Source organism: Amphibalanus amphitrite, unplaced genomic scaffold (genome assembly GCF_019059575.1).
Source record: "Amphibalanus amphitrite isolate SeventyFive unplaced genomic scaffold, NRLGWU_Aamphi_draft 000585F_arrow, whole genome shotgun sequence".
Lineage (NCBI taxonomy): Eukaryota > Metazoa > Arthropoda > Thecostraca > Balanomorpha > Balanidae > Amphibalanus > Amphibalanus amphitrite.
In genome coordinates, this window is record NW_024882079.1 from 83,695 (window position 1) to 98,374 (window position 14,680).

Below are 14,680 nucleotides of genomic sequence, written 5' to 3' on the forward strand. Positions count from 1 at the left end.
TGCACTATGTTCATTTATAGAATCGGACTGGCCGGACTGCCGGAAACCTCACGGCGGGTCATTGATCTCCCCACTCCAATATGACGCGCACGGTTGGGTTTTCAATCCATTTTCCGAGGTTCATCCGACAGCACAATAGATGGTGTAGCTTCAAACGCGCTAACATGTGTTGGCATTCATAATTTGAGTCACTTTTCAATTTCGCGCTAAAAAAAATAATAGAAATTGTAGGTAAGTGGAGAGGGTGTTAGAGAAAATGGATATTATGTGATAAAAGATCAGACGGACATTTTTCTAGGAGTTCTTACATGGATAATTATTTTTTGCATATGTGTTATATAATTCACGTTACAATGTTCACTGAAAATCAATTATCCGTCAATTTCCTGAAAATTAGAAATTTAATAACGTCTTAATAACATCTCACAACAAAGAGACAATCTGGGCCCGATCGAAGGATGAGATGAAAGCAGCTTACGCCGTCCGAGAAAACATAATCAAATCATATTGTGAGTGAGCTCTGCTAATCAAATACCTAGCGTGTTTCCAGGCAGCAACAGCAAACACGGATGATATTCTATAAAACTGGACAGCAAGCACCCTATAGAGATTTACGATCAAAGAATTCATTCCGAAGAATAAGCTATGACATTCAGCTTCATACAAAAGCCCTGAGCGTCATTCACTCGTGCACGAATACTCACGTTTTCGAAGGGGATCTCGGGCATCCACTCGTAGTACTCGTCCTCTGCTGCGGTGCGCGCGGCGGCGGCAGCGCTCGGCGGCGCAGCCACCTCGGACCAGAGCGGGGCTGAGGAGGAGCGGTGTGACCGCCGGCGGCCCGGAAACAGCGGCTCCGTGCGCCGGATCAGGTACGTCTCCACACCGCGGTCCTGGAGGATCAGAGAAAGTTGCTATGATTAAAGATGTCTTACATTATAAACTGCTACACTTAATTATTATATACCTAATGAAGTAGGTCACGCAATTTCGTTTGTTACGCAAATAAATTCATGTTGTGGTCTTCTTCAAACATTTCACTGGATAAACCGCTGCATTTCATTACTGGAATTTCATTAGGCTGGAACACTAGCTCTTTGTGTATTCTATGGTTCCGAGTTCTATTAATCTATCAACCGTTTTACCCGCTCGAATTTCCAGTAACAGCCAACCCTAAATAATAGAGTATTCACTGGAGAAGAGATGTGCACAAAGTCTGCATTGTTTTTAGTGAAGCCAGTTTCATATACGACAGACCGGCGTCCTTTCCTCTATCCCTAACCTGCAACGCCGCGCCAGTAAGCTTATTCCACGCCATGCGGTACAGTCTACCTTCAGGCGCCATTACTACTAGTGTCATCTATCGGCCGGGACTGTAACTAGCCGCGGCGCTGGCGACTCACCCTGAGAAATGAGTTGCGCTCGGCGCCGTGACCCGGTTCCAGGTCATACAGGTGACCCAGCCACGACTGGGTGGCCTGGCTGATGTGCACGCGGCCCGCCACGCCGCCCGCCTCCATCTGGTTGGCCAGTGTGACATCGTCCGACCAGACATCGAACTGCCATTTGCGCAGGCCGAGCACGCCGCAGAGCACGGAGCCAGAGTGGACGCCGATCCGCATGTCGACGGGCACCTGTCGACCGACCGGGGCGGGTCAAGGATCAGGAAAGATGGGTCGAAGCAGCACTACCGGACAGAATGAACATAGCACAGGGGGGGGGGGCAGAGTGACCTTGGGTGAACGAGCCATTCGGGGTCAGAAAGCTTCAGCTTCAGTGTAAGCCGGTATTGAACACCACTGGAAAGGGAAATAGAATAAAAATAAGGAAGGAGTAACAAGGCATGTTACATACAGATTGAAAATAGCTGATTGTACGGCACGGCTCACATAGTCAGCGAAATTACCAGCACAATTGATAGAACCTAAAAAAATGCGTATATGAACACTTTTACGAAATAGGATTGATAACAGGCTCAATACGGATCACATATGCAAGTCCGATGATGTGTTTACAATTCACATTCTGCTTTGCTAATGCAATCTTTTAGCACGGTAAGTCTCATTTACTGGTTCATCGACAACTATCTGGCATGGATCGTCTGGCATGGAACTATCTGGCATGGAACTATCTGGCAGATTCGCTCATATACGAATGCAGTCTCAATAAATGATGACACGATCACGATAACAATGGCGCGATGATCTTTCATCTGAAGCGACATAAATTTACAGTAACCATCCACTCGCGGCCACCCGTGTCCTCATCCCACGCTGACGTCAGTCGGTCCCATGCGCCCCTGAAACCCCAGCCGCCGCGCCCATGGTCACACCACCGACAACGACTGACACCAGACGCCCCGATGACGTCATCGGTGAAGGCGCCACAGTCGTCATTCGCGCGTCACCAATGGCGGGCGGTCTTTCTTCAGCGGCCGTAACTCCCGGTCTATGTCAAATACGAGCGCCAAATGAGATGAAATATAACGAAACGTCGACGGGAGTCCGGTGATAAAGGGGCTTTAATCCAATTCAGCGGGACATTGGCCACCCAGGCTCAAGTATTGATTTGTTCAACGCTTCAGCTACGTCCATAAAGCTTATTGAAATCCTCCGGCCAACTATATGAACGATGGATGCTTTGACATTTCTAGGGCGGATTGAAGAAATGATAGAGGATATAGTTTTCACAACAATCGAAAGAAAGGATGTAAGGCTCCAACACATTGACGTTTTACTCCATAAACTTGTCCGTGTTCGAGAAATAAAGTAGATATATTCTCCGGCCTAAAGGTTTACGTAACAGATAATACCCCATAAGCATCAGTCAATCCACCCTATTTTCTAAGTACGTTTATCTTCACCTAGCAGATGTTTTAAACTATCCGATCAAAACTGCAAACCCCCTGCCTTCTTTCCTGCACAAAATACTCATTGAAATCGTCCCCTCGCTTCTAACGGTATTAATTTACTTCCGGTCCACAACTACTAAAGAAGCGTCGCTCAGCCCCAAACCAACAAAGAGACCGTGCAGCCCGTGGCATCGATCCCTCTGCCTCGAGAAGTAGCGTCAACAGTCGCGGCTCCATCATTATCCTCAATAAGGTCAGGCGCGTTAATTATTTACCCAGAGCGGCCCACAAAGAAGACCTATAGCAGCGCTACGCTGCAAAGTACCGCAAAGAAGCTGACAATACAGAACTACCTAGACGCCTCATTAATAATATATCAAGGCCTCAATTCAGGAAGTTCATTGCAAAATGACAGACAGTCAGACCAATTAATGACATCATCGATCGTTGTTTGGGACACAACTTCTGCTGCTTTGTAGATAATAGGTGATAACATTGGCACACTTCTAACACATAAATAAGAGCACTCTCCCCAAGCTACCCGCCCTGACCCTAGGACTGACCTGCAGGGTCTGTCTGACGCTGTGGATGGCCTGCAGCATCCCGAGGCCCATTTCCACGCAGCAGATGGCATGGTCCGGCCGCGAGGTAGGCAGACCGCACACACAGTAGTAGCAGTCGCCCAGCAGCTTTATCCGCAAACAATTGGTGTCCTGAGAGCGACAGACAGAAAAGGTTAAGTTCAATCAGTTCAGCTTACTGTGTCAAAGTAAGAGAGATAAAAAGGTAAAACATTATAAATAGTGGATCGAAGCAAAAGGTCGCATCATAGGAATCAGGTTACTGAATTTTAAACGCGAGAGAACATAAAAGGTGGCTGTTATAGCTTGTCACAAGTATCATGGTATGACAAAAGTATAAATATGGTATGCGTCAATGAGAACAAAGCTAAAATAAAAGGGTAGTATCAATAGACTCAGATTTCGTAGCTTTCAGTGCGAAAGCTGCTTTTTTTTGTTCTACTGTTTGCGACAAGGTTCCTGCTTCAAAGCCTCTAGCATTACAGTTGGAGCATCACAGGGTCCGTTATACCTACACTTAAAAACGACTCCCACGTCAGTCGCACAGGCATTGTGTGGAAGTCACGCTCCATTGTTTGGTCGACAGATGTTTTATGTGGTGATCTCATCCACACAATGCGTTGTATCGTGTCGCATGCACGCAGATACCTAATGATCGAAAAATTATGCCCAGCAATAGTGCGTATGATCATTCATGTTTATTAGGAGTATTCATTACCTACATAACTTACGTTAGTCACATAAGAGAACATGTGCCTATACGTACACAAGCAATAAACAAAAGTGTATTCAAACTTTGCAATCAACAAAGCGAAACTTTTGCTCATAGTCTGAAAATAAGTAAAAGTATCATGACTTATTTCTTGCACTAAGTTGCAAAGGCATTATGTGTGCACTCCAACACCATTCATCGTGGCTTTCAGCCGCACAGCTGCCGCTTGCCACTTCAACTTACGTGTGCGATGTGATCGAAACGGGCGTACAGACGATTCAGCAGCTTCACAAGCTCGTTGGCACTGCAAAGCGAGGCTAGCGCTGCGGAACGAGAGAGAGAGAGAGAGAGAGAGAGAGAGAGAGAGAGAGAGAGAGAGAGAGAGAGAGAGAGAGACCAGATAAAGTTAGCTTTGAATGGGGAAACTCGGCCTCGGCCATGGTAGCTGCATATTCATGGGGCATCATATAAATTGGTATGCAAATAACTTGTAGGTTCTTTGCAGTCGTTTCGCATTTGAAAGCTGAATAGCATAGAAGATATCGATAAAACGACAAATATGATGGTGGAATTCGCTCGCTCAAATCGTAGAGACTTGAGCAAAAATTACAAACATTTAGGCAAAATAACGGAAAATTGAAAATAAAGAAATGAAATGCTAAGTCAAAATCTATAACTGATTCGGGCGATGTCGAGATATTATAAATTTGTAGCGGTGTGAAAAAATAATCAATGCATGTCCACTTCTCTCGGAAACACTAAAATTCCATAACGCAGGAGCAGCTCAGCAACTCTGACGCCGAAATGGAGTAGCAATTTGCAAATGTAACCCCGCTCCGCTAATTAAGTGGTAAAGTAATTCACGCAATAGTGCCCAATCCATATTTCATTAACGATAGATCGCCGCTCCTGAAGCCTGCGCGCACGCAAAACACACGAAAGCAGCCTACCTACGCATTTTCGATCTTCATCTACGTACATACATAGTATTGATGTATAACTGAAAGCGTTGGTAATTAATTCAACAACTGTAATTTGATTTAACTTTATCCATTAGTAAGTGACTGGCATTGTTTGAGTTATATTCTGACTTAATCAGCCTATGGATCGTATAACAGCGGATCACATGGAAGAAACAGACCATTGACTAAAATATAATTTTCAAATTTCATTTACATCGTCCAAATAAAAGGCCCATGGCAGTTGAAACCAAAAATGTGTAAAACGTGCAAGATCATTCAATCAGTCAAGATTGCGATGAACAAATTCTGGTTTATGATTATCGCACGCATGCGTATGTACTATGGACATCTGATAACATTTATCTTCATTTTTAGTCATCTATCATTGATCAGTCGGAATCCCGCTGGAGGCTAGAAGTGGAGCTGTTCCGCAGTGCACCCCTGTCATGCGGCACAGTCTACCTGACAGGCAGCCGCGGCGGCACAGAGCCGAAAGTCGCCCGCACAGCGCTTCGGATCGACCAAGTAAAGTTGAGCGCGTATCTCCTACAGAGTAAGGCCTGTCAGTGGTTGACAGGCGGTGTCATTTAGCTTCAAATATAGCTACATTCGCGGTTTGATTTCTGCAGTGACGCCGCGGTGTGAGCAGAGTCCTGCGCTCTCCTCTGCCCAGCCCGGGGTGTGACCAGTGCCACTCTGAGCAGAGACACTGATCACTGGACGCCGATCCCCGGGGGCTGCTGTGACGTCCGTCGCTGGCGACTGGCCGGCGCCTCACTGAGCCACGGCCATTCATAGTTAATGGCCAGCCCGCCACGGACTGCAGGCTTTGTCAGGCCGAGAGGCCTCGGCGCGCGGACCGTGCACGCGACACGGAACGCTAAACACATCGCGTGGGATAGCGCGCACGGCACTATCTAGCCAACACGAGCATATAAACTGGTCCAATAACAAAAAAAGAGTAATAGACACATGAAAAGGACTGCAATATAATTCATCGTCGGTAATAAAATGCAGTTATTGTTGTTTTATTGACTCACCTGTGAAGCCCACGATATCTGCGAAGAGGATGCTAACGTTTTCGCAGCGATGGATGTAGATTTTATGAAACTGGCCCTCGGCTGGTGAGCCGGTTGGCGATGGCTCTTGGTCACTCCGTGAGATGTCCCTAATCATCTCCAGAGCGACGAACCGGGGCAAAACTGTAGAAAAAGAAAATGTAATGCATGCTTTGCATTAGTGTGAGGTTGGTCGCATACAATGGAGAAGCATTATTACATGTTTTATCATTGGTGATACATTTGTGCTAGCATATGCCAAAAGGAGCAAAAATATATCATTTCCAATGTTGTTCTCGACCCACTCATAATTAACTAAGTAAATATTCAAAGTCAAGTGAGCTATGGAGGCTGCAGCCTTCAGTACTCTGTTTGCGTTTCTACGTCCTATACTCCACAGTCATTACCGTGAAGTTACTCAATATAAGAGCAGCGGGACAACTCACTCAGCATAAAAACGCCGCTGTTCAGTCTCATTACGCTTACCAAGAAGACCCGAAAGCCCAAGTAAGACAAAGAACGCAAACAAGCTGGCTAAATTGAAAAGCCTTGCTCACTCAAGCGCAGAATTCCAAGAGCAGGTAGAAACCATGTCTCTGATGTCGTTTACGACGGCACCATCAAACTTATATGCACGTCATGTCGGTGGAAAAAAAGTTAAAAAAGAGCCAATCTGATAAAATGAAGGAGCGAGGCGAGAGGCAGAGAAGGAAGAAAAACGGACGTTTACATACAAAAAGAAGTTTTTGTTTGTTACGGTTGTATTCAACCAATGCTGGTTAGTTTATATGCGAAATTTGTCTCCGTTATAAGAAACTTCCCGGTCATGAACTTTCAAACCGTCTGTCCCTTGTTTTGCACTTCTCACTGTTCAGGGATAACGCATTGCCTTACAGCGCTATTTTCATCACAAAAAGCAGAAAAACTGACTAAATCAATTACAATCGCTTAAAAACAACTTACCTTAACCCGCGCCCCGCTGGGCTATTCAGCCATACGCGCCCTGCTGGGGGGGGGGGGGGCAGATTCTGCCCCCCCTGTCTAACTTCCGAACCGATGGTCGTAGAGAGACGGGGAAAACGGCAATCGAAAGCTCTCAACAAGGCGGATCTTAAGAGCCCAAATTTTTTTTGCCTAAGTAGGTCAGAGGTCAGGTCAAGGTCAGGTCAAGGGTACAAAATGCAAGTTTCTACAGTATCGGCCTTGCACCGTAGTTGCCGAAGAATGGACTGAGACTGATTGCCCAAAACGTGTTCTTAGACTACCATGACAATATTCGTTGCACACAATGTCATTCAAAGGTCAAGGTCAAGGTCAGGTCAGGTCAGGTCAGGTCACCAAAACCAAAATATAGAAAAGGGCATGTGCGACACATGTTTTATGGGTCATTTTACTCATGGAATTCAATAGGCACACTCAATAAGTGATATGGACCACCTCTGGATGAATTTCAGGTCGAGGTCAGGTCAAGGTCAGGTCAAGTGAGGTCAAATTTTGAAGTTGGTTGTTAAGGCCTAAAAAGGTATCTATCCGATGCAGTTTTTCACGGCAAATCGAATGGTGCTATTTTTGTTTCCGTGCAAGGTCTAGAACTTCCAAAAAAAATCATTTTTCAAAAGAATTGTGTGTCGTGACGTCATAAAATTTTGAATAACTCCCACATTTTTGAACCGATTCTTCTCAAAATTGGTATGTAGGTGCACATAGACCACTTCTTTGACATATATTCCGGTTTTTTCGATAAACTCAAAATTTTGGATTTTACAAATATTTTCCCAAAAAAGTCAGTTTTTTGGAAAAATTTTGGCCAAAATCCAAAATTTTCAAAAAACCGAGATAGCCATTTGATAGACAAAGTAGAATCACGTATAACCTTTTTTGTTACGTCTTGATTCCTTTAAAAATGAAGAAGTTAGCGGCGTTTGAAATTTTGCCGTTTTTGAGGCGAAAATGGCGAACATGACGTCACTAAAACGTCAATTTCTCAAAAATTTTCCGACGGATTTCGCTCAAATTTTCAGGGAACGTGTCAAATTGATGTATGATAAGGTACTGAAAGTTTGACGTCGCTGGCGTAACGCGTTTAGAAGTTATTGGCGAAAAACGGGAGGGGGGGCAGATTCTGCCCCCCCCCCCCCCCAGCGGGGCGCGGGTTAACCCCGCTGCTTCCTACACACAACTGCAAAAGCATGCATTACACAAAAGTAAAAAGACATTCTTTAAAAAGCATCCATGAGGATCTGGAGCAAGCTCTTATCCCCATCCATGTAACCTACAAACGGTAGAGTTAGCAAGGTCAACAGGCAACTCACTGGAGAGCAGGAGCTTCTCCTGCTTGTCGTTCTCCTGTTGGGCGTGCAGAGCGGTGGCGATGGCCCTGCGAGTCTCCAGATAGGCTCCCCGCTGACTCCGGTCAGTCAGGAACCGTGTGTACATTCCGGCCAGGTTCAGGCCCAGAAACAGCAGCAGAGAGGCCACCACGCTCCACCCGGACCACAGCTCCTGCGGTCAGGAGCAGGGGACAGCTCAGGGACCACGTCCCGAACGGGGTTCCCGGAACGAGCAGCGCAAAGTTCAGTATGCTGCGTTCGGGTGAGAATGAGTTCTTGGAGCGAAAAGTGAACAGATCGGGGTACTATGTTTAGATCGGAATTCCTGGAGCTTGCATGACAATCTCGCCAAAGTTGGGAATGGTGTGTCTAAGTCAGGACTTGCGAGTCCGCTCCTTTTAAGTGGTTTACGTCATACGTGCATTTACAGCCCCTGATCTTGATAAAGCTGCAATAAATAAGTTACATAATTCCTAAAACGACGCTCATTCACTCCCAGTGCCATCAAATATTCATTGACTGAAACGACTATCACAAGCGCTGATAAACAGAAAGTGTTACAAGTGTCAGAGTGTAAGTTAAAATAGAGTTAAAATGTTGTATGTTTATTAGGGTTTGCGGGCGCGTCGACTGCGGTGGTCAGTATAGACTCATAAGTATAGACTCATAGAGTGATGTTGAAAGTAACAGACAGAAAGAGAATGCGAGAGAGAGAGAGAGAGAGAGAGAGAGAGAGAGAGAGAGAGAGAGAGAGAGAGAGAGAGAGAGAGAGAGAGAAGGGGAGACGTCCCTGACGGCGCCTTCTGGCTCCAGAAACAGACTGCTATCCATGACGTGTGACTTACCGCCGCGAGCACCAGACTGTCGTGTATGACGTGCAGACTTACCGCCGCGAGCACCAGACTGTCGTGTATGACGTGTGACTTACCGCCGCGAGCACCAGACTGTCGTGTATGACGTGTCACTTACCGCCGCGAACACCAGACTGTCGTGTCTGACGTGCAGACTTACCGCCGCGAGCACCAGCAGCAGTGTATGGCGCGTGACTTACCGCCGCGAGCACCAGACTGTTGTGTATGACCTGTGACTTACCTCCGCGAACACCAGACTGACGTGTATGGCGCGTGACTTACCGCTGCGAGCACCAGACTGTCGTGTATGACATGTGACTTACCGCCGCGAGCACCAGCAGCAGTGTGATGTGTATCAACGCCGTCAGGGTGCCGAGCAGCACGCAAAGCCGCAGTGGCAGCGGCATCAGCGCGTACGTCATGTAGACCAGCATCAGGCTGTACCAGATCATCCTCAGCTGGGCGCTGAAACTGTCGGCATCCGCCCAGCCGGCGCATAGACCGGTACAGAGACACCCTGAGGAGGAGAAGGGAGAGGTAAGTCAGACGAGGTGAAACAATTAGATGAGTATTGATGTGAGGTTCACTAAAACTCAATTAAGGTTAACCTGTGAACAGTCACAAGGCTGAGTGGGCACGGCGGTTATCGTGCGAGTTTTTAATAAGTAGGGACGAATCGCTACGAGTCAGCGATGCAGTCTTAGAGAGGGTCAATTTTCAGCAGCAGGAAGGCTCCGTGGAAACTCAAGTCTAAGATATTGAGTAGGTATCCCTGCATTTCATTGAAGCAAATCGATAAGTTCCGGGATCTTCCCAGTGCGAGCAGTAATTGTGTCGGCGCCTTCATTATTTGACTCATATTGCGGCTACAGATAGACCAGAGGCATCCGATCTCATTTGAAAGGAGGAAGTCGATCGGAAAACGATTGTGTGGCAAATACATGAAACAGGCTCATATTGGATGAAGGCGGTTTAATTATATGCGCCTGAGCGCCGGCTTCGCGGGCGGCGGAGTGCTACGGAAACTGCACTAATGATTGGAACGATGACAGTGACAGTGGCTGAGACAGTCCCTGTTGCGCAAGCTGAGTGAAAATGACAGTGACGGAAAAGCAAATAGCCCCCAAATTCATGGGCTGTTCGTTTCCGACACTTAATGGCATGGAAGACATGCTATAATCATAATGGAAAATATTTATGGAAGTGCAGCGGTGGCATGTTGACGTTGAGGATGACAGAGGAGTTGGGATGGTTTTTGTAAAAACTAAAAAGCTTACTGACTGACAGGGAAAGAGTGATGTTAATGACAGTCGAGGTGACAGAGAAAGTAGTAATGACAGCAATAATGTCGCACTTAATGACAGTGACGAAATGTCAATGACATTAATGATGACATTACATGACACTCATAGAGCGTTGACAAGTGACAAGTGATAAGGCCATTTAGCATGTCAATCTGGCAGTGGTTTACAACACAAGAAATCATTAAGTGATGCATTTGGCTGAAGGCACCCATATCTCTGAAAGGCTAAATGAATCGTCGTCTCTAACAAAAGACCAAGGGCAAACATTCCGCGGACGGCTTTCTCTCATTTTCGAACAGTGACGCCAATCGGACACGACGCGGCTCGATAGAAGGCTCAATATATGGGTGGATCGATGCCCGGCTGAGAACAGTGTTGACAACCGAACCAATAATGACGACGATTTAGAGCTAGGGTGAGGAATTCGTGTTGACATATCAGCTGTGGAGGGGGGGGGAGAGGGAGAAAAGGGTCAGTGGACTGCGGTCCAATGTGTCGGTGGAAGACGTAGAAGGGAGGGGGGAGAGAGAGAGAGAGAGAGAGAGAGAGAGAGAGAGAAAGAGAAAGAGAGAAAGAGAGAGGAAGAGAGGGAGAGAGAGAGAGAGAGGAGAGAGAGAGAGAGAGGAGAGAGAGAGAGAGAGGAGAGAGAGAGAGAGAGAGAGAGAGAGAGAGAGAGAGAGAGAGAGAGAGAGAGAGAGAGAGAGAGAGGTAACACTAAGAACAGCTGAATCTGGATTGGGTTCCCTGAGAAAGTCCACCGCTGAACGTCTGGCTAAAAGATGTGCGATTTGGTCAAATATTTTCATCCCCGAAAACACCACTTTTTGTGATTGTAAGATGCTGTCATTCGCTGGGCGAAGATGACAGCATCCTTGGATAAGCTGGTTATGAGTGGTGGTGCAGAACAACTGTGACTGAAGCAAGGGCATGAAGAGCTTTCCTTCCGTCCACTTAGTAAGCGAGTGTTCGACTACCCGGTGACGACATTCCGGTTCCAGTCGCTTCAGCGCCCACTATGTAAGTATTCACTCATGTCTTGGTAGAATGTCACGCGGTCAGTGGAAGGGGCAAGATAAAATACAGGGCTATCGGTAAAGCAGTGAGTCAGAGTTCATTCAAGGTTATCGAGCTTTGTAAATCATGCATCTCACCCAAAATCGATTGATAGTTCCGGTCGGGAGCAGTATGCTTGAAACAGTTCTTCCCGCAGTCAGGAAAGCGCATGCGAAAGCCTATTCAAATTGATTAAATATCGCTCCGAGCGATTGATACGAGGTAGAACTACAAGTATTTGAATAGTCTCTCGAATGCAATTTGACTGCTAACAAAGTCTGTTTCAGCCAACACAGCAGACTCCTCTTCACTTATATGTACTTAGTGTATGGACTTAGGAGCTCTCAATTAAAACATGAGTTTTTTTTTCTAAATGGGAGACATGAGCCTCTGTCACTTGGTATTCACATAATTAAGCATGATTTTTGCAAACTGATGGAATACTTTCCAGGGTCATGGGTCATTATTCTTCACTTCATTCCAGAGACTGTGGACAGTGGACACCCGTGCTGTCGGACTGTTTTCGTGGTACAGCGTTGCGTGAGAGCTCGTGATGGAATGTGTCGGCCTGGTCAGGTCAGGTCATTTCACACCAGAACCAAACGCCCCCACCCGATCCTCTAAAGAAATGAGCTGCAGTCCTATTTACTAATTTGGTATGCCTAGGTACGACTAAGATATGTATAAAATGTGGAAATGTATGAAATGCTGGTAGCAAACACACCTTGTAAATAAGCCGTTGGATTATCCGATACAGCGAAATTGAATTCCCAAAAGCCGAGTCTGCTACGACGCCTATCAGGCTCAGCATTCGAGCGAATATCCAGCCGGCTCCTGCATACAGTAGCTGTTGAGAAAAGGTGGTCACATCCGCTCGTCCTCTGACTGTAGCGCTGCTGAGAAGATTGACGGTCGCCAGCTCCGCGGATTGACGTCCGCCGGCACCGGGACGCGGCTCTACCGAGCACCGCTCCTGAATACCATCGTCACGGACTCGGCCGAGTGCGGCGATAAAGCAGGCCCGCTTCACTGAACACCGAGATCCGTCTGGCCCCTCTGTGTGCTCAGAGACGCAGCCGGTCTCAGGTCCCAGTTCAATGGCACTCTGTGTCCGCATCACAAATTTGTAAGTCGGAATTTGGAAGGGCTATTTTGAAGAGGTGGTATGGAGATTTGTTTTTTTACATCGACAAAGTGTTAGTTTATTTTACACTATGCTGTTCAGGTAAGCGTTCCTTTCGCGCCACTTCATTTTCATTAAGTTTAATTCTTTTCCGCTTTCTTGCTATTATTTTTTAGGGTGTCGGTTATATGGTATGTGTTTTGGCTGTGGCTTTGGACTTTGTTATAATGACGATAGTGGCACCAACCCTCTTTCCGGACCCTCCACAAACCGTAACTGCTCTCTTATGTGTCCCTGCTGGCCTCCTTGTTCTCGCTCTCGTTCTCACCTTCACCCTCCTCGGTCACCGTAAAAGCTGGGTCGATATCCGACCCGTAAAGGTCCGTGTGGAAACGAATCTTTGCAAGATCATCGGGGACTTTTGGGACAATGGAGTGGCTGCGACGCGATAAGGTCGGGGTTTCACCTTTTGGGGCTACGATGACTCTCACTATGCAGATGGTGTAGTGTTTTCTGCTCATTCAGGCCAGTGTGTGACTAACCTGATCCTTTGACGTCATACTCATCACAGCCGCCATTCGTTCAGTAGCGTCGCTGGATTCTGACGTCCGTTTAATAGCACTCTGGTGCTACCCCAGGTGAAAATGGGACTCATTCGTTTGATAAATCTCTTCAATACGTTAGCTGCCGAGTTGCATAGCGGGGTATCTCATCGGAGGCATAACGCTGAGCCCGCGCTGTTACAGGTTTATGCAACAATCTATTACTTGCATAAGACTCTCGATGAAGCAATTATTCAGTAGCATACGTATGTACGTGTCCTATGTCAATTATTTTACTCCATGTCTGATACAACTATGTTCGTACTTATCTGTAAATGGTGCATGACATATCTATTCGATGCAAGATAAGCTCGTTTGGCCTCGTTCATTACATACAAAAGGTGACTTAAGTACACCCGCTCGTACTATTGCTGCTGTGTTCAGCGTGCGGCGCAATACGCCGTGGCCCCCAGTCGGCCTGGAAGGTCGTATCTGAATTTGTTGCGTCACTGATGGCTATCGGACAGTCACCATTGGGGTCACAGAGGTCACCACTCTAGCCTGCCGAGTCGACACCACCGACGGGTGCTTATCTAACACCCCGTGTGTGTGTACACGGGGGTCGGCAGCGCCACCAACGCACACACTCTGGAGCGCTCGGTCGGCAGCGTTTGGATCGCACGGGGCGGGAGCTGACCGGTAGAACGGAGCTATCGGTGCACCGTGCGACTCTGTGTGCCCGGTCTATACAGCACACAGCCATTAACGACCGTCCAAGTGGCACTCGGCAGGCCAGATGGTGTGTGCCAGATAATGAACCATTACGGCGCCATTATCGACACACATCATCGGTGTACAGATGTCTTTGGTAGCCTGCAACGATGAGTCAGCGGAATGAGCAGTTGGTGAATGCAAATCACGCCTAACTGGCTTTACCTCGGTCCATAAGTACATAATGCGTGACTTACGCCTTTAATTGTTCAGGTTCAGCGACGCTTTCCATCGCCACCGCATATACCTGTTCAAGAAAACTATTAAAAGGACATGATGTCCATTTAACATGTCCATGCAAAATTTATCATTTTCCGTGTAGGTATGTGGCTTGAACAAAATGAGCCGTCGGCTACCAACTCGTACATTACAGGTAAAAAAGAAAATCGACAGGTGTATAAGTAGACTAGCCCTAAAATAAAGCACTGGGTTTTGCATTGAACTTAAACGCATTTAAAGGCAACATCAATGCTCACTTATTCGAGCATTCAATTGTGAGAGCGCTAAATTTTGATTGATCGCGCAGTTAAAAATGTGCGATA

The 14,680-nt window shown here is 46.8% G+C and overlaps 1 protein-coding gene across 1 annotated transcript in view; it reads right to left on the reverse strand.

The window, feature by feature from the left end:
• The window catches only part of LOC122394326 (adenylyl cyclase 78C-like), a 68,214-nt gene that overhangs the window by 19,750 nt on the left and 33,784 nt on the right, over window positions 1-14,680 (reverse strand). Inside the window, exons 4-10 of the mRNA XM_043391110.1 lie at window positions 9,669-9,862; window positions 8,477-8,666; window positions 6,147-6,308; window positions 4,388-4,467; window positions 3,415-3,564; window positions 1,404-1,634; window positions 705-893 (exon numbers count right to left, since the gene is read on the reverse strand). Of these exons, the coding sequence (XP_043247045.1) occupies window positions 705-893; window positions 1,404-1,634; window positions 3,415-3,564; window positions 4,388-4,467; window positions 6,147-6,308; window positions 8,477-8,666; window positions 9,669-9,862 (1,196 nt within the window). The remainder of the gene's footprint in view (window positions 1-704; window positions 894-1,403; window positions 1,635-3,414; window positions 3,565-4,387; window positions 4,468-6,146; window positions 6,309-8,476; window positions 8,667-9,668; window positions 9,863-14,680) is intronic.